General features: G+C 38.1%; 1 protein-coding gene, 1 long non-coding RNA gene and 1 pseudogene across 2 annotated transcripts; 1 reads left to right on the forward strand and 2 right to left on the reverse strand.

Moving 5' to 3' along the window:
• Positions 1–2487: 2487 nt before the first annotated feature.
• LOC135156420 (uncharacterized) lies at positions 2488–5037 on the forward strand. The gene is made up of 3 exons (XR_010295557.1): positions 2488–2650; positions 3163–4434; positions 4966–5037. It is a non-coding gene; the product is annotated as an uncharacterized LOC135156420 (long non-coding RNA).
• Positions 5038–7085: 2048 nt separating this feature from the next.
• LOC135156363 (uncharacterized) lies at positions 7086–10498 on the reverse strand (annotated as a pseudogene).
• LOC129282682 (uncharacterized) lies at positions 8584–12837 on the reverse strand. The gene has a single exon (XM_064108642.1). The coding sequence runs from the start codon at positions 12835–12837 to the stop codon at positions 11623–11625; it is 1215 nt and encodes a 404-aa protein (XP_063964712.1). The 3' UTR covers positions 8584–11622.
• Positions 12838–20103: the final 7266 nt, after the last annotated feature.

The raw sequence follows: 20103 nt of genomic DNA on the forward strand, positions 1-20103 counted from the left end.
CACAAGCTTGATATTGGGGGGAGGACCGGGGGCTTACTTATACCCTTTTTACACAGGATTTTCTTAACCCCGGACTATCGCTAACCCCGTACTATCCTTAACCCCGTACTATTTTTTTTCCTTTTCACACATGCCAAATTGTTATCGCTAACCCCGGATAAGGAATGCTTGCTTTTCACACACGAAACTCGCTAACCCCGGACTAGTGGTTTTTGTCGATCATTCGTAGTACAAGTACTTCACTCGTACCTTTTTACACACGCTAAAATTTCCTTAACCCCGTACTATAGGTGGGGCTAAATTGCCATTTAGCCCCACCTATAGTACGGGGTTAAGCTTAGCCCACTTTCGTTTTACACTAGCGATCTTAACCCCGTACTATCGCTCTTAGCACCGCAATTGCTGGGATAACCCTGCTTTTTTGCAGGGCCAAATAATCCCGTACTAAAGGTGGGGTTAGCCCACTTTGCAAAAATGCTGTGTAAAAAGAAAGTGGGCTAAGCTTAACCCCGTACTATAGGTGGGGCTAAATGGCAATTTAGCCCCACCTATAGTACGGGGTTAAGGAAATTTTAGCGTGTGTAAAAAGGGTAAAAGTGTGTTATTATAGCTCCATCTGCTTTGTCCTTTGTATTTCGCTGACTAGTAGGGCTCTAAGCCTGGCTACAAGGACTTGGATTTGCCAACTGGTTGTCTTTACTCTATAAGACGTAACCTTCTTCGAAGTTAGTACCCCTATTTTTCTTTCCTTTTTTCCTTCTTTCTTTCTTTCTTTCTTTCTTTCTTTCTTTCTTTCTTTCTTTCTTTCTTTCTTTCTTTCTTTCTTTCTTTCTTTCTTTCTTTCTTTCTTTCTTTCTTTCTTTCTTTCTTTCTTTCTTTCTTTCTTTCTTTCTTTCTTTCTTTCTCCCCCCTCTCTCTCTCTCTCTCCTTTCTTTTTTCTCTTCCCTTCTTTCCCTCTTTTTCTCCCCTATCCTCCATTTTGCCAACTGGTACATGATTTTGCCGACTGCCATGAATGTTGGGGGGGGGGGGTGTCACACCCCCCATACCCCCCCTCTAGCTACGGCCCTGACAACTCCATGCATTGACGCAATCTTAGAGGCTGAAGTCATTGCGTTGGTGATTTGCAGCTGGTATCGGCAAATGTTCTATAAAATGTAAGAGAATTTGATGAAATATTGAGGCATGGACTATGATCTTACTGTGTAATGTTCTAGATCATCGTAGGAATACGTATGCCACCGCACACCTTACGACCGGGCCACGATCTGAGTTTGGAACAAATCACATTTCGCTGATTTTCTGAAATTGGGAGAGAAAAGCATCTTTTATCCTATTTATTTTAGGTTCAAACTAGCTGTACGACTAATAATAATAATAATGATAATGATAACAATAATGTGACTTATAAAGTGCCAAATCGAATCTGTAGAGTGCTTAAGGCGCATAAAGAGCTAAGAGTTAATAAACAAGTTTTTAGAAGATTTTTGAAAGTCTCGACAGAGATACATTTTTTATATCTTAACAGGAAGGCTATTCCTTAATACTAATGTAACAATTTTGGATAATTGAAAGCCTTTATTTTTTAGTAAAGGCCAAATCAGATTTAAATCGTAGCCAATCGTACGATTTTTATGACGTCATTCCGACTAGATGTTAAATAACGTTTATTCTAATGAGGATAACATCGTCACAGATTTGAACGTAGTACGACGATTTAGACCTTTACACTGTTTAAGATGTTACGTGAATCAATCAATATTCGCATCAAATTTTGTAGCCTGCGTTTTATTCCAAAATGAGTCGCAGACCAGTCGTAAGGTGTGCGGTGGCCTTGAATTTCTTGGAATCAGTTTCGTTGGTATGACGGTGAAATAAGGCGGGTGACATGACATAGCTCCAGGCTTTCGTCTAAGATAGAGGGTTAGGGTTAGGTTTAGTATAGGGTATAGTGTTAAATCCAGGGTTGAAGTTGGTCATTCCTTTGGTGTGTGGAATTCATAGCAGAGCTATTGTCGCTGAAGCAAATGTCATGGAACCCTATGCGGATTTACGACACTTGCCCCTGTCTTAATATCTCAGCGGACATTCAGGTTTGAGCTGAAATTGTAAATATAAGGATTAAGGTTTATTTAGTTTTGGAGGTTAGGTTTTATGTTTGGCTTAAAGTGCATGTAATTGCAGCAGTGTGCAGTGAGTTCTATGCAATTTTAATGCTGTACATATTTTTTGATATATGTTGTTTGAATTCATGTTCCACTAGATTTCTCATTTTGCACTCTAGCATTTTGTTAATCTCTTTCTACATGAAATCCCATAGGGCAGGTTATATCATGTGTTACAATCAGGTACCGGAAGCCAATTCTATAGAGCAAACCTTAGGTCCACCCTTTATTGTTATAATTTGTATAGGCATGGTCAAGTTCATTGTTTTGTTATTAGAGCACTCGGTAGTGCCAGCTTCCTTCTAATGAGCCAGACTGTCTGATGAGCAGTGCTTGACCAGAAGTTCAGAACCTTGACATAGAGATACAAAAAGCCAAGAAACTTCAGTTTGTAGTAAAGACATAGAAGAGAGAACTCCAGTTGACTGTCAAGATATTTCTTGTATTGATTGCAACCAAGTGTACTTGTTTATAGCCTCCAATTGGTAAGATTGCTTATAAGTTTTACTCTGTATCTTTCTGTTGATATAGTTGAAACCAAGATATTATAAGAATACATAGATTTATAGTATGATTATACTTTAGTTTCTTTCTTAAATTATAAACTGCTTTTGGTATCTAACACTTATCTCTCTATGTTATGGCATATATTCGGATAGATTTGGATATCATGACATTACCTTTCAAGACCTTATTAGCGTTATACCTACTGATAGTTATTTCTGTCATGTTTATTCGGATACAGTAGAATGAATGAGTTCTTTAATAATAATTATGTTCCTTGTAAAGTGAAATTTGGTTTTATAGGAGTAACACGATATCCTACTACATGTTAAGTATTAGAGTTCTGATAATATGCCCTCTGTATTTCTAGTCATTATTTAAATAATTATATAGTTCTAATCTTTAGATTGTTTCACTAGTAGAGTATAACCATTTGTGGATTGTTTTAATGTGTAACTCAAAATGTATATTTACATATCTGTTTTGTTTTCAGTATTTTATCTCGGATTTTGGACCGTGGGATGACAGATTAATAAAGTTCCACACAAGCCACACCAAAGTCCGTGGATATATTTCTGTTGGAGTGAGAGTAGTTAACCGAAACTCCGTCCGTTTATCGAGGATAAAGGGCGGCAGCCACAGTGCAGATTTTCCATCGGGGCAGTTGTGGCTGGAGCAAGTATCACTGAACCCATTATAGGCAAGACCTACGTCAAACCAGTCATCATTATCACTTGTGTTCTCCTTTTTCATTTAGTTTCATTTAATGATTTCTGCAACTTTTCCATCAACAAGCTAAGCAAAGAAAAAAACAATAAACAGAGTATGTATCAAAATATGTGATAAATGAAATAACGAAGAAAGTTGGATTTTCTATGACATAGCAATTAAACAAGGTTGCAGGGGTTGCCATTACAAGCTTTAATAGCTTGACTATATGCCAACACTTGGAAGCATTTAGAATATATGTATCATATCAACTCGTATTACACGGTTAATTTAAAACTATATGTCCTATATTGACATGATTGATGCATTTTTAGTGATTGCAATATACAAGGAAAATATATACCAGCAAAATAAAGGGTATTATAAACTGTAATTTAGTACCATAAGTATCATTTCAATCATTTCCTTCTTGCATTCGGCCAGTAATATAGGGATTGATATTACTTTGTTCATAGAACCGGCAATACATACCGGATACCAGATTTTAGCTCCTCGAGAGCAAGAGCACACTTTGTTTTTCAGATAAGCAGTAATCGCGTTTGGAAAAAAAAAAAATCCTGTTTAAATACTCTGCAGGGAGTGTGGAAAGTGCATATATTTTGTGTGGACAAGCCAGGATCCAGCGAAGGGGTAATTGTAGAGCACTCAGTGACGTCGCTCCGGTGTACTACGCACTATATAAGTAGTGGAATATCGTTAAGATTCCAATTAGAAGATGGTGACTGTCATTAATACTACCACATTTACACCCATTATGCATAATAGTAATTATTCGTGGATAATTCCTCTCAATGAGACAGCCTGCGGCCCCGAGTATGGTTGGTGGACAGATAGCACGGGATATGTAACCAAAGTACTCAACCATGTCTACGGGATCACATCGATCGTCGGCATCATCGTCACGACTTTCCTGCTACTCACTATCGCCTGCCGTTGTCGATTTTGGAAGAAACGCTAAATCTTCGCCTTTAACATCATTCTCGCTGACTTAGTGCTCGATGCCATAGTCCTGGCCCAGTATGTGAGACAAATGCTGGTAGGTACATGCAAATAGTTTTGGTGCATGGTCCTATATGATATTAACCCCCTTACTTGTGGCTTGATCGATAAGCATATCCCACAGTTGAGCTTTTGGACGTAGGTTTTCGCCTAGAACGATTTTTCAAGGCCCCCACCCCCCAAAAAAATACAAAACTTAGTCAAGACTCTGAAAAAATACATGCAAGATTCGTAGTCTTATTCAAAGCCTCCAAAACAGCCGGACGGACAAGAACTGACGGAAAAAAAATCGCCCTCGAGATTCGAGATTAACTCTTTAATTGCACGTAGGATTAATTATAGGAGCAATAAAAATTTCATGTTATTTTCTGTAAATTACGATTTCATTCATACACCATTGACACTGATGATTATTTTATAGATAATAAGATATAAGAAAAGATAACTAATTATTATGGCGCCTTTTCGCACGCCGAAATTAGCGAAAGGGGGCACGTGTCCCATCCCTTTGAAATGCCATTAAAATACTGATACTGTATGATATTGTTTTATTTCTTTATCTTTGCAGAGAGACGTTCCATCACCTTATTGGTCAGCGTGGATGACAGGGGCGTCGATCCATTTTTCAGATTGGGGGGGGGGCAAAATCATGAATCAACTTTCCAAAGGCGCTCGATCACACAAAACAAACAGACTCAAACACACACACACACACACATATGCCTATATGTATATATATACCAACAAATTAAATTATAAAAAATTCAAATAATAATAGATGCGAGCGCGAAGCGCGAGCTGAAAATTTTGATATTTTGATCTGAAAAAAAAAAGTTTAATTGACGTTTTTAATAAAGAACAAGAAATATATCCAACAAAAGATTATTGCAAATCGAAGTGGGAGTTCTTTTGAGGTATAGAACTGAAAACGGGACATTCTATTCACCTATTCAATCATGAAAAGTATGGGTTTTTGCTACAGAAATGATGCGAGCGCGAAGCGCGAGCTGAAATTTTTTTATATTCTAATCTGAAAACCGGACATTTTGAGCACGATTTTAGATGAAGAACGAGTTGTGTATCTCAATCTCGCTTGCTGATTTCTGTGTAACATTACAATCTTATTTTATTTTTTGCACATGCGGAATTATTGGGGGGGCAAAACGATATGTTTGCCCCCCCAATATTTTCATTGGTGGGGCGGTTGCCCCCCCTGCCCTCCCATGATCGACGCCTCTGGTGGATGATATGGCAAGTTCCAAGTTTGTTATCAACCTGCAGTGTCTCCTTCGTTGCCGTTGATCAAGTCATTACATTCAAGTTCGACCCGTTCGGTAGAAGGAATCTCCTTACCAAGTTCACACGAATCTTCATGTGTTTTGTGACGTGGGTGATCATGTCAGGAGTCTATAGTTTTGGTTTACTACTGGACCTCGTCTGTTCTGTGAGAGTTGTCATGTGCGACATGTTCATCATTGTCACGGGGTTGTGCTACATCTTGGCATACATGCGTATTGCAAAGACACCTCTTGGCATTGCTGAGTCTCAGTTGAAAGTGCGGCGAGAAAGAACGAAACGAGTCCTCAAGAATTACTCTCTCATTTTGCTAACGAATATGCTTTTTATTTTAGTTCCCGATATTGCATTCTTGGTTCATCTATTTCATCTAAGTCCTTACAATAAGTGTTTCTTTTCATCGTGGTTGCTGGTGCAAACGTTTAACCCACTAGCAAATGCTTGTATTTACTGGTGGCGAATAAGAGAATTTCGGAACATGTATACGCGCATGCTAAGATTACCAAGTCCGTAGCAGGGGAGGGGGGGGGGGGGGGTCGATCGAACCCACTAGATTTTCGAAAGAAAGAAAAAATAGGGGAGAAAAACAAATCAATTTAACAAGAACGAAATGCCCAACAATAAAATTGCCCTTTTTATTTGCTTGACCAATTTTTCAGCCAATGAGGATGCGTGCGCACCCCATGAAATTGGAATCCCCAAACAAAGAACAACCCCGGGGGGGGGGGGGGGGAGGGCGTTTCATAAAGCTGTTCGTAAGTTAAGAGGAACTTTAAGAACGACTGGTGATCATTTATTACGTGCTAAACCATCGCCAATGACCCTTTTTAGTGTATAACATTTACCTTATAAGAAAGGATCCCCAGTCGTTCTTTAAGTCGTTCCTAACTTGTGAACAGCTTTATAAAACACCCACCAGATCCGTTAATTCGGGAGTGATGACCTCCTTTTTTGCTTGCTAAATTATATTTCAATCTGGACACCAACCTTTCATTTGGTATTAATGACTCCTCCCCCTATTTGTTTCTAAAATTTTCTGGGAGGAAAAGAATCAACCCCTAAAAAAACACTCTGGATTCGCGGCTGGTCACAATCATGGAACCTTTAAATGAATACAAACTAGAACTTTAAATTTTAAATTGTATTTATTGCAGAAGTATTTAGGATCAGTGGCGTAAATACGAGGGGCATGAGGGGCATGTGTCCCTCAATCGTCTGGCCCAAAAAAAAAAAACGGGGAAAAGGAGAAAAAGAGGGAGAAAGGAAAAGAAACGTAGTGGGAAAGAAGAAAATATTGTTCATTATAATGTTATATTATATTATAATTATGTTATGTAACTGAATATTACATAAAGAAACATTTTTGAGAAGAAAACACGTGGACAAATGATATGCCATTGCTCGCCGTTTAATTCCGTACGAGGCATCAAAACACAGAGGCAATATGCCTAAATAACATAAGAGGTGATAAACCTCAAAACAGTCTGAACAATGTCGTAAGACATAACGAAAAACTACATCTGTGGCATCCTATTAATCTTACTGAAAGATATGGTCACGTGATCGCCAGGAAGGGTAGTAACTCCTCCCTGGGACTGTTGATCACGTGACCCACCCGCAGGATAGTAGTTCCCACGGGTGTTTCCCTAAATCTTGGTAAACAACATCTTTGGAGCATATACTTTGATATCAATATTGGTGATCTGTCAGGTTTCAAACAAATTGTTTCTGAACAAAAACCTTCTACACTTCTAAAGCAATGTATCATGACATGCTCCTCCTTACCATTTACATATAAAAGTCATAATTAGCCATATAATGCTCTATGCTGCCTGTCCTTAAGTCCTACCCAACCTCCCAGCCATATTGTAGGCATAGTCACTTTAATATGACTATCTGGACAGTGGACTTCTTTAAACCTGAGAATATAATATGTATGACATATAAAAGTATACCTCTATCCTATGGCCATCTATTCAACAATGTTGTATATCTGCCTTCTTGATAAACTCGTAAGTGCCCTGCCCAACCTTCCAACCTTATGCAGGCCAATAAGTTACCTCCAGATGTCCTTGTTCCTAATCTAAAACATAAAATCATAAAATAATTCAATATCTCTCCCAACCTCCCAACCATGATGAATGACTGTCTAAATTCTGCCCAACCTCCCAGCCTTAATGCAGAAATCAATGTCTTTCCAACCTACCAACCATGCTGATCTACTGTCGTAACTCTGCCCAACCTCCCAACCATGATGACTGACTGTCTAAATTCTGCCCAACCTCCCAGCCTTAATGCAGAAATCCATGTCTTTCCAACCTACCAACCATGCTGATCTACTGTCGTAACTCTGCCCAACCTCCCAACCATGAGATGTTTAATAAGAATATCATAAATCGTGATACACAAAATGTCCTACACACGGTAATTCTCAACAGTAATTCAGCTCTACGCATGGACTAAGATATCAGCTTGTATGGTAACATATGTGCTAAAGTCACCGCTACACTGCATTGCCTCAGAAATATGCAACCCCCTTAACGATCCCGTGACTAAATTCTGTATTGACGCCAGGTCCTCCCATCCCGATAATATATTACCAATGTACCTGGGTGGGAGTGGAGGGGAAAAATTTGTTGCCTCGAAGGAATTTCAGACTGCAATGGCTTTATTACGTGCACACGTTACTAGTATATTCCACAACGCACATGTTTCCCGCTGTGATTAGATCACATGTTATCCGGTTAGTGATCACATGCACAATCTGTATCGATTTGGAGTTTTACACATTATATTCCTCTATGAACCTAACACTTGTTTCTCTCAAAAATTTACTGATCACTGAAAATGATCATTACCTTTTGAGAAGAAAACACGTGGACAAATGATATGCCATTGCTCGCCGTTTAATTCCGTACGAGGCATCAAAACACAGAGGCAATATGCCTAAATAACATAAGAGGTGATAAACCTCAAAACAGTCTGAACAATGTCGTAAGACATAACGAAAAACTACATCTGTGGCATCCTATTAATCTTACTGAAAGATATGGTCACGTGATCGCCAGGAAGGGTAGTAACTCCTCCCTGGGACTGTTGATCACGTGACCCACCCGCAGGATAGTAGTTCCCACGGGTGTTTCCCTAAATCTTGGTAAACAACATCTTTGGAGCATATACTTTGATATCAATATTGGTGATCTGTCAGGTTTCAAACAAATTGTTTCTGAACAAAAACCTTCCACCCAATTAATAATTTTTTTTTTTTTTTTTTTTTTTTTTTTTTGCCCCGTCATAAGTCGCATGATTCTGGAGCATACATGAACTTGTCATGCTTGCAAATAAAGCTACCTAATATATTGGCATGGAGCTGCATTAAACACTTAACCTCACATGAATAGATGCAAAATGCCTATAAAAGGACGTTCTTTCTAGGGTAAACTAAAGCAACTTCTAGTTGATATAATCATCTCAGGACTAAATGCATATAAGATGGAGGATACTGAGCACAATGGCCTGGATAAGGCATTACACACCATTTACAAACATTATCATGTAGCCCTTACAGCAAAACCTTCCAAAGACCATCAGTATCCTTTCAAAGAGTATAAACAAAACAGTATATTTTGCTCTCCTGTCTTAATTATCGTCCTTTCTTTCCCAGTTCGTTTTCGGTTCTCAAATTTATGCACGTCACCACAGGGACAGCCCCGTCTTGCGATTTCTGATCAACTAAGCAATTCCAAGAGTAAATAATGTATTGTACTACTACAATAAACTTAATAAGCTTTACCAAGCTGATTCATTCGAAAGAATTGGTTTGTCATAATTGACCTATACACTCTCCCGTGCAGTCCCTGCTTCTCACCCCTAAAATATGAAGAATAAAAAAGAATTGTTCGTCTATCTATTCATTCTATTCAGTTGTTCTTTCTTTCTTTTTACTTCCAAGTGTTATTATCCTCAATCCAGACACGTGCATATCATTATTGATAATGGCAAGGTAGTACTGTCGACGGTGCCCTTCACAAAGCCCGTAAAATGAAGTATGTACATAAACGACTAGAAACAATAAACGTAATAACACTAAGATACATTACAAAAAAAAAAAACCTTGCCAGAAGCCTCGAGTTCCCAAAATGTTTCTCAAGCTCCTCTCCTCTCCATATCTAAACAAATCCTGCTTCCCTTGCTGCAGTTCTGAAACTGTCAATGAGAATGTCTGAACCCGAATCAGAGAGGTGCACTCTATCTCTATTGAAGAGGCTGTGGATTGTGGGGTCAAATTCATGTTTGATGATGGTGGTATCCGACATCCTGGCTAGTTTCCTCCTAGCGTATTTGTTAAGAGACTAACGAACTCCATCCAAGGCCTCCTGTGAATTAGAGCCTTGCTTGCGACCATAGTAGAAGAGCCGCGGTAAAATACCAGACCAGGTGATATGGGTGTGCGGCATTCTCGTGCGTAGATCTTGGATGGCTGTGTCAATTGCCATCCTGCACCGGCAGACATCATACTGTCCGATGTCATTTGATCCTAAGTGGACAATAGCTAATGCAGGAGGAGTGCCGCATCTCAGCCGGTTAGAGACCATCCTGGGGAGATCCTGGAGCGTGGTGCCGCCTTGCCCATGCCAGCGGACCACGATACCTCGCTCTCCAAATTGCTGATAGTTGCGTTGTGAAGCTCGTTCTTTTGCTCTTCTGACCAGGCTATCCCCTACAATCCAGATCCAGTTTCCAGTCCCCTCTGCAATAAAAAAATGAGAGTTCCCGGAAGTAACATGTTCTACACATGTACACATGCCCAGTGCACTGACATCTTTCTTGTCATATTACATTTATAGCTGATTGGCTATTATCTCTGTTATTGTACTTTGACAACTGATTGTAGTTAAGTTGATAAGTAGGTTAGGATGTATTATGTAAAGAGCTTTGAGAAAGTTTAAAAGGCACTATATGAATATTGAATTATTACTCATTATTGTCATCATGAACTTGGATATCCGTTCACACGCAAAGGGTAATTACAAATATGCACCCTATGCAGTATCCAATTGTCTACATTGTTATTAGCCGGCTAGATATATCTTTATTATTATTGTGTTACTTCTGCTTACATACATGTTTAGACAAATTACAAATGTGCTCCCCATGTAGAAACCCACTACTCGGCTAACTGGATTCTACCTTTATCATTATTGTATAGTTATGAATAAATGTAATAATACGTGGATGAAACTGCGACCAAGTATAGCGAATTATAAGTATGCTTCCTGAGTAGTAACCACAGGAACCATCCATAATTGTTTGCCCATAGCTTACATAACCTTCCCACATAGTTAGCTGTGGTACAATGTCGCAATAGGTCACCTTATGTAACGTAGATAGGCATCACTACGCCATCTACCCATGGTCATAATTTGCTCGGGAGGTATACCCTTTAGGGCTGCCATTGTGGCTGCCCCAATGCGAAAGGAGTGTGTTCCATATTGGTTACCCCCGACCCCCGACACAAACAGTGCCTTCTTCAATACTGCATTGAACTGATACCTGGAAAGGGGGGAGCCATTCATATAGCAGAAAAGTGGCCCTCTCCCTTTAGGCCGTACCCGTAAGTACGTCTCCATAGCCTTGACAGGGCATGTGCCCTCTGTCTTATTTTCTTTGATTTTAAGCGTGGTACCCCTCCCGTATTGGTCTGTCTTTGAAAATCTAATCTGTACCAACATGAATTGTGAATTTTCTTCCTGACCCCATTGGATATCATCTATAGCCAATATCTTCCTCCCATCATCACTCTGACTCTGAACCGTGAATTATCCAACCCTCAAGAAGCCAAAGAAAGCCAACAAAATGCCGCTTGAAACATTATTGACTCATACCTCGAGATTTGCAGCCGGCACGCCTGGGCGTTTGCCCTCTTTGTTTACCCACTGTTGATGAATGGGGGCAGGGCCCCTTGCCGAACACCACCCCCTACTACGTGGAGGAGCCACAACTCCCCGTTTATCTCCGCCCAGGAACCCCCTGTGGCATGAAATCGGTGCCGAAATTCTATATCGTAGTCCCTCCAACCATATCCGTAGTAGCGTGAAGCAGCAGAACGAATGAGGTGACAGTACTTCAGAATTTCATGAGTGTGTCGTGGATTTGCTGCCAGATAGACGCTCATGTATATTAGGAAGGCATTTGTCCAAATTTCAATGGACATGATTTTGTTTTTGGAGGGGGCATTGTAGGGCTTTAACACCCATTTTCCTTCCTCCTCGGCTATTGCCAGATTAGTTCTCTGTTCTGCTGCTTCGCGCAGTGTGTGGGAGGCTACATCTTGGGCGTTAACTAACAGATTTAGATTCACATACTCCCCCTTCCAAATCTTTTCTTTTATGCTTTGGGGAATAGATACACCCAGTGTGTCACCTACAGGGTTTAACGGGGAATGGTGAGGGTGGTGATAGCCTCTATTCATGTTCTCTGTGTTAGGTCTACGTTCTGTATTGATTATGGTTTGGTTATTTGGCCCTGTGGCCTCATTATCATGGACACAGTGTGAATTTTGAGTTAGGTCAGTTCTTATCTGAACACTAGGAGGTACAATTGCGGGGAAGGATGATGTGAATGGGGTCTCTCGTACCATCCCAGACTGACTTCGTTCTCTAATATTGTGCGATTCGTGACCTGTAATGTTATTATTAGTATGGCCAGGTACGTAGAACGAATCTGTATGATCTTGTATTTGTACTGACATGTATTCAGGTCGAGAAGGCTCACCTGCGGTATTATTACTAGTGCTGGGCCTGGGACAACTCTGAGTCTGACCCTGAGTGGATGGTAATTGCAGCACAGGCCCTTGTGAAGCTGCTGGCCTCTTATTAGCTGGACGGCTGGGTGAACGGCCGGATGAACGACCCTGCTCAACGTCAATGGGTTCTGGCGCTGCTCCTACTGCAGTGGCTGCGGGGGCTTGTCCGGGCTCATTTCCCGTCGTACTCGTAGGCCTACCGCTTCCCGGTGGAGCTACCGTCCGAGTTGCGTGTGAGGCAGCTGTCGTTTTTGTCTGGCGGGTGCCTCGACTTCTACCTCGTTTTGCCCGAGAACGCGTCTGAGCCGGTTCAGTGGTGGCCTTTCTCCTCTTCCCCATTGTTTTCCGATTCTGTTCGATTATGGAATGACTAAAATAGAAGACAAATATCGCTATTTCGTCGTTGGGGAAAACAAAAACGTTGCGACCTCCTAATAAATTTGTTGCCTCGAAGGAATTTCAGACTGCAATGGCTTTATTACGTGCACACGTTACTAGTATATTCCACAACGCACATGTTTCCCGCTGTGATTAGATCACATGTTATCCGGTTAGTGATCACATGCACAATCTGTATCGATTTGGAGTTTTACACATTATATTCCTCTATGAACCTAACACTTGTTTCTCTCAAAAATTTACTGATCACTGAAAATGATCATTACCTTTTCATAGCTTTATGTAACTCAATATTACATAAAGAAGCATTTTTCATAGCTTTATGTAACTTAATTTGCTCAGGGCCTATGTCTTCATTGTTCCTGGTGCTCGCATTGTCTGTTTAACTAGATAATTATAGTAGATCAAATATTTTTTCGGAATACTATAGTTTTCAAGTATATTTGAGAGACGTGACGTTGTCAAATCAAGTCAATATACAACAAATATATTTCCTCGCACTTCGAGCTATTATTGTTATATATAGTGACATATGCTTCTTTTTCATGACTACTTAAAGTGATCGCCCCATTTTAAGGTCTTTATATGAAACATTTCATATCCGTGCTTACGTTCGCATTAAAGGATTGGTGAGATATATCTGCTCTTCATGAATTCCTAAAATCAGTCCTTAAAATGTCCCTTTTTCTGATCTGAATATCAAAAATTTTCAGCTCGCGATTCGCGCTCGCATCATTTGGTTAGTGAAATACGTATGGTCTTAGTAAATTATAACAAACAAGCCGTAGAATGCCCCTCTTCAGGTCTGAATTTCCTATATTTTAAGCTCGCGCTTCGCGCTCGCAATATTTGATTGGTGAGATGCGTATGATAATCATGATTACAATGACTACAAAAAGTGCTTCATGTGTTTAGATGTAATTCTTACCAAATCAGCAAGCGCTTGGCACTCGCATTAGATGACTATGGTGAGATATGTATACTCTTAATGGATTCCTAAAATATAATCCTTAAAATGTCCCTGTTTGGGGGTCAATATATACAAAAATTTCAGCTTGCGCTCCGCGCTCGTATTTTTTGTTTAGCGAGACCGATACGTAACATGATAACAAATTTGCTTATAATGTCCCTTTCTAGGTCTCAATATAAAAAAATTTCAGCTCGCGCTTCGCGCCCGCATTATTTGATCAGTGAGATACATATCTGTTTAATGGCACTGTCCTTAAAATGTCTCGATTAGGTCAGTATACCTGGCAACTGAGCTCGCTTCGCGCGCTCATTAAGTGACTCAAATTTTTTGCTGGTGCCCCCCATGCCGTGACCCACGATACGCCACTGTTTAGGATAGAAAGTTTGATGATGTCTCTATTTCCTCTACCACGTCATATCAATAAATTATGATTGTATATTAATAGAATTAAAAGAAATACTAGCGACAAGTGGGTGGGTGGGGGGAGGGGGGTCGCGTTAGGGTATAGATGTATTCTCTTGCCTTCTTTTTGTTGTTTTTCATTATTGTTTAGCTCAATTATTTCTAATGTATATTTCTATTTTATATCATATACAGTAACTGTTGTTTTGTCATGTTATGTACAGTGACTGTTGTTACATATTCTCTGGACCCCAGGGAAGAACAGTTTTGTTATATTAACAAAGCTGAGTGGGTTTATCCAGCCATCTCACTATACTTTTGATTTTATTATGTATATACATTTACCTTGTATTGTTTTTTTTAACATTGTGATATGGAAAATAAATACCAATACCAATACCAATATCTATAATTTCATATTCAACTGTTTAAAATGTACCCGTAAATATTTTATAGGCAATCCAAGGAAAAGCAATTACGCTGTATATTCTCGTAAAACGGGAGTAGTGAGAATACAATAGGATTGTATGGACGAGGCGCAACATTTCGGGTGAAAACCGACAAATATCTATGGTTTTGTTATGAAATATAGTTGTTCACGAACCGAAGGAAATTCAATCGCGATTAGTGGTGGTGTATAGTGCTGCAAAGATTTAAATCGAGAAAATACTATATTTTGGTGAAAATGTTCCCCATTTCCTTCACAAGTTCACCAGTACACCAGAGTGTCGCAATGAAGACAGAATTTATTAAAGAACCTTGCTTTGAATATTGTTTGCACCGATATATTTTCATTTTCATCGCTGTTATTACAAAACTTTCAGTCTTTATTCAGATCTAGAATATAAGCTTCTCGCATTTCCAATTCACTTATTGAATTTTGGTGTTTACCATAATAATTTAAATGCACTGGAAAATACTATTTTGATAATAATATCCAATTAAATTCACATTAATATAGGCTTATATGTATAATGAATTTCGGAAGTGACCGCCTTTAGTTTGGATGTTATTGTATGATTTCTATCGGGAAATATAACATCTGAAATAACATTAAAGAAAAACTACTAATATGCTGTTCTAAATAGATAAATTTTGTAAAAAAAAAATTATGATGGGAATCAACATAGTTACTGTAGATAGATGGGAACATATTGGGCTCGTTAATCAGTATGTGGTTGCATGTATTAATAATGATAATAATATTGGTAATAATGGTCAAAATAGTTATCATCATTATCATCATCATCATTACCACCACCATCATCATTACCATCATCATCATCATCATCATCATCGTCATTATTATTTCTATATTAAAAAACAAATCATGGCTAATCGCCAAAGAATACAGACCACGTGCATGCAGGCAATTACAGAGAAACACACTATTTTCACTACTTTGCTCTCATGCATATAAACATTTATTTTCTTCCATTTAACAAATGTCACAAATTATCGACCTTGAGAAATCTGGATTAGAGCTGGATTCTTGGTATGTTATACAGAAAAAAAGGGAACTGACTTTTTTTCTTTTGAATAACATCCCCCCACCCCCATTTCAATCACTTGTAATTCCCTATCATTCTTCTAACTCACTCATGAAATATAAAGACATGTCTCCCTAGAATACTGAATTACAGCACAGGGTAAGGAAATAGTGAAACAAAATGTTTACGCTGGATTGCAAAAATTAAAGAGCAATTTTGATTAATTGTTAGCTACTCAACAAAGTGTGCATCCAACAATCATCTCAACTGAACACGAAATCGGAACGTCAGCCAGCCAATGAATAACCATTTGAGAAATAAAAACCGTCAAGAAAAACCATAAGACTATGACATAAAAAGAAAGCTAACGGTGACATTTTCTGTATATGAGGGAGCAAAAACGCAATGCAATCCATAACACTGACATCAATACAATCGCGTTTTAACTCAACAAATGTTGATAAATCACAATCTATGTTTGAATTGAATCCAATGCAACTCTTTGTAACACACTGCCCCGGTAAAATAAATCGCCCTCTTCAAAAATGAAATGCGACTTAATTCCTTTTTGCTAAAGAGGTGCAGTATAGTGGCAACGCTTTCGCCAAATGTTAATAAGAGGCTCAAAAGCAATGCTAAAAATATAACATGATTTTGTAAGATGCTGACTTTTTTTATTCATCATACGCGAGAGAAGGAATGATGAATTGATTTTTTTGCTCTATAACTCTCTTACAGCAATGTTGAAGTATGACACGGCGCGGCGGGGGAAAAATGTGTCATAAATTCTAACGATCAATGAGAGGGACAACAAAGGGAACGGAAAAACCTTTAAAGGAAAATGAAACCTTTGGAACAAGATAGCTTGTGTGAAAACAGAAAAATCAAAGAAACAGATCAACGAAAGATTGAGAAAAATTGAAACAGATCAACGAAAGTTTGAGAAAAATTGAATGAAAAGAATCAGATCAACGAAAGTTTGAGAAAGTTATGAGAATTTTGAAGTTTGAGAAATTTGAAGTTTAGATCATTATTGTAATGTAGATCCGCACATTGGCAGTGCGACAAAGATGGTGCCATGAGCCTAATTACATCAGGAGGGCTAAAGATATTCGTTCGACCCAACCCACTCGAATTTTTTCAATTTGATATTGCTGATTGACAAAAGTGTATGAATATGATTCAAAATCTAACACTGATTCTAGAAATGGTAACTACTGAACTTCCTTTGCCCAAATTGGGAAGATATATCAATGATTTGGAACTATTTTTTGACTGGCGGAAGAATTGGGGCTATTTTACTGTTTCAGTTGATGAATTTGATCCCATCATAGTTATCTTCATAAATGGCGATTTATTTTAAAAATGAGCTGGCTACGATACCCTTCTCTGGTCAGATATGGAATGTCAGATATATATCCTATCCAAAGGTAGTAAATATTCGACCCTCTAATTTCACATTTATTTTTTTATGAATTTTTCTTAAGTGCCATTTTAACACACAGGTCTATAGGGAATGTTTTACGCGCGTGACACCAGATGTGTGATATCCATAGAGTTGGATAAAGCGTAGCTAGAGCGCCGAGTCATTATAGCGCGCACGGAGCTGCGCTGTGCCGACCATGTAAACCGGCCGCCATTCCCACCAGGGCAACTGTGCCCTGTCCGCCGTAGTAATAGTACTCTTTTTTCAAAAAATCATTTCAAAATTCTATAGAATCAGATATCTTTTGTGCTATTCCCCCTATTTGGAGAGTGCTGAACACGATTATGCTTGTTAAGAAATATATAAATGACGTATTCGGTTGTTGCCATGGCAACGGATTATTTTCTCAAAAATAGCATATAGGTCATATTGTTTATAATGGTAGATAAGCATGGTATAAATGCCCCAATCTTGAATGAATGAATGAATCTTTATTTCGTTTCAATTCCGATATCAAACAACAACAACAACAGTCAATTATTGTGATACAAGTAAATATCAAAGAACAAAAGTAAATAATTACAGGATAATATACATAATACATGCACTAGTTTTTATGGAACATTAGTAACACCCATAAGAAGAGATGGAAATGAAACGTGGTGACCTACTAGGAAGCTTAGCTTGAGGGCCATAGGCCACCAGAATTTTTAAAACTTACATTAGCAATCATTTTAAAACATCATAGAACAAGCAAACAAAAAATTGGAGTAAATAACCAAAGTACAGATATACATATTTACAAAAGATACACTAAAAAGTAACATAAAGGTGAAATGCAGAATGCACACATTCTTTTAGACCTAAAGTATAAGAATCTGAAATTCGAAAAGAAGAAAGAAAAGAGGAAAAAATAAAGAAAAAATGCAGAGCTCTATTTTTGCATAGATAATTGTGGGAAGAATACAATTTATAAAGTTAGACGAGATATAACAAGCAGGCATTTGTTTACTGATCTAAGTATTTCTTCAGTAAATCGGTCTTTAACTTGTTTCTAAAAACACTAAGGCTAACTGATTGCTTCAATGAAGAAGGAAGGGAGTTCCATAATTTTGGCCCTGTATAAACAAATGTATTTAGCCGAAAACTAGTTTTGACCAATGGCAAGTGGAGAAAAGAAACTTGTCTTGTATAGTAAGAATGGATTTGGTCATTTCTAACACATAATGAATCAAGGGCAAACTTCCAATTCGATAAATAGTAATACTTCTAATAATTTAAAGTCATCCCAACGTACAGTTGAAATTATACCGTTGCCACGGTAACGGCTTTTCCCCTAGAAAAATAAATATTTTGATTAAAAATGTAGAATCTGAAATTTTTTCCCTTACCCCTTATTTATCGGTGCTGATCAAGGAAGTGATTGTTGCTACCCAAGTAAAAATAGTTAAATACCATTTTAGGCCGTTACCATGGCAACCAAATAAACCATAACTTGATAAATATAACATGTTGTTAAAAGATATTTGTGGATGCGTAATGCTTGACCCACAACTAGTTTTCGTTCTGTATGACCCAATCAAATGATAAGAATCACTGTTGCCTTGGTAAATAATGCTTGAATTTAACCATGAATATTGATGTTGCAAATGACCTGTTGTCATGGTAATGGCTCATTCCCCCCCAAAAAAACCAATACATTTATAGAATCTGATACGGGGGGGGGGTTCCCTAATTAGGACGCTGAAAATGATCAAAATCTACATTTTTTGATAAAGTTTTTACTTTTTTGGGGAAAAGTGGGTCGTTACCATGGCAATAGTTAATTTGCAACATTGATATTTGTCGTTAAAATCAGCCATTACCACGACAACAACAATTCATTTCATGCAGATCACTAATTTGACCGCAGGGTTCAAAATTAATAAGTGGGTCAAACATATAGCATGTAGATTATGGTATTTTCCACCATGTTATTATTAGGTGTTGTTTGGTTGCCATGGCAATTTATTCTAAGATGTTTTTTTTTTCCTTTTTCATTTCCAATATCCTCAAATTAAGATGAAATTACCACCCCCCCAAAAAAAAATCAAATTCAGAGCTATACATTCTTAAAATTTACTTTTGGGAAGAAAATGAACCGTTACCATGGCAACCATTTGCAAAATTTATATTTATCATTAAATTCAATCGTTACCAGGGTACCAATGATTATCATCAGTCTGTTTAATAACGGAATTCATTTGGATCAAAACTATTAAACTCATATGTAGATTTAGTGGTTTTTATTGTATTTTTCACCATTATCTTTTTACATGTTATTTTTTTTATCAAGTTATGGATTATTTAGTTGCCATGGTAACGGCCTAAAATGGTATTTAACTATTCTTACATGAGTAGCAACAATCACTTCCTTGATCAGCACCGATAAATAATGGGAAAAGGGGGAAAATTCAGATTCTACTTTTTTATTCAAAATATTTATTTTTCTAGGGGAAAAGCCATTACCATGGCAACGGTATAATTTCAACTATTGGGATGACTTAAAATTTCTAGAAGTATTGCTATTTATCGAATTGGAAGCTTAAAACTGTAAGATTGTGGCGTTTACATGGTCGGTACACGGTTTGCCCGGAGTCAGCGCTCTAGCTACGCTTTATCCAACTCTATGGTGATATCACAACTTCCCAATGGTTTTGTATATATTTCACTTAAATGCCTCTTTTATCACATCTATCAGTAGATCATTAGTCATTTCTATAGGAGGGCTTGTAATTCAAATTTTCAAAAGTATATTATGGATAAAGAGTTTGTATCACCATAGGAAAGAGCAAAAAAGAGACATTTTGGGCGTACTTTATAGTCCATCAAAGGGAAAGTTGTTCACATGTGACATCACACATATCTGTCGCATTGCC

Source organism: Lytechinus pictus, chromosome 13, assembly GCF_037042905.1.
Source record: "Lytechinus pictus isolate F3 Inbred chromosome 13, Lp3.0, whole genome shotgun sequence".
Lineage (NCBI taxonomy): Eukaryota > Metazoa > Echinodermata > Echinoidea > Temnopleuroida > Toxopneustidae > Lytechinus > Lytechinus pictus.

What these genes read in the sequence shown, in the direction of transcription:
- LOC129282682 (XM_064108642.1), bottom strand. Translation starts at nt 12,837, where the DNA reads ATGGGGAAGAGGAGAAAGGCCACCACTGAACCGGCTCAGACGCGTTCT.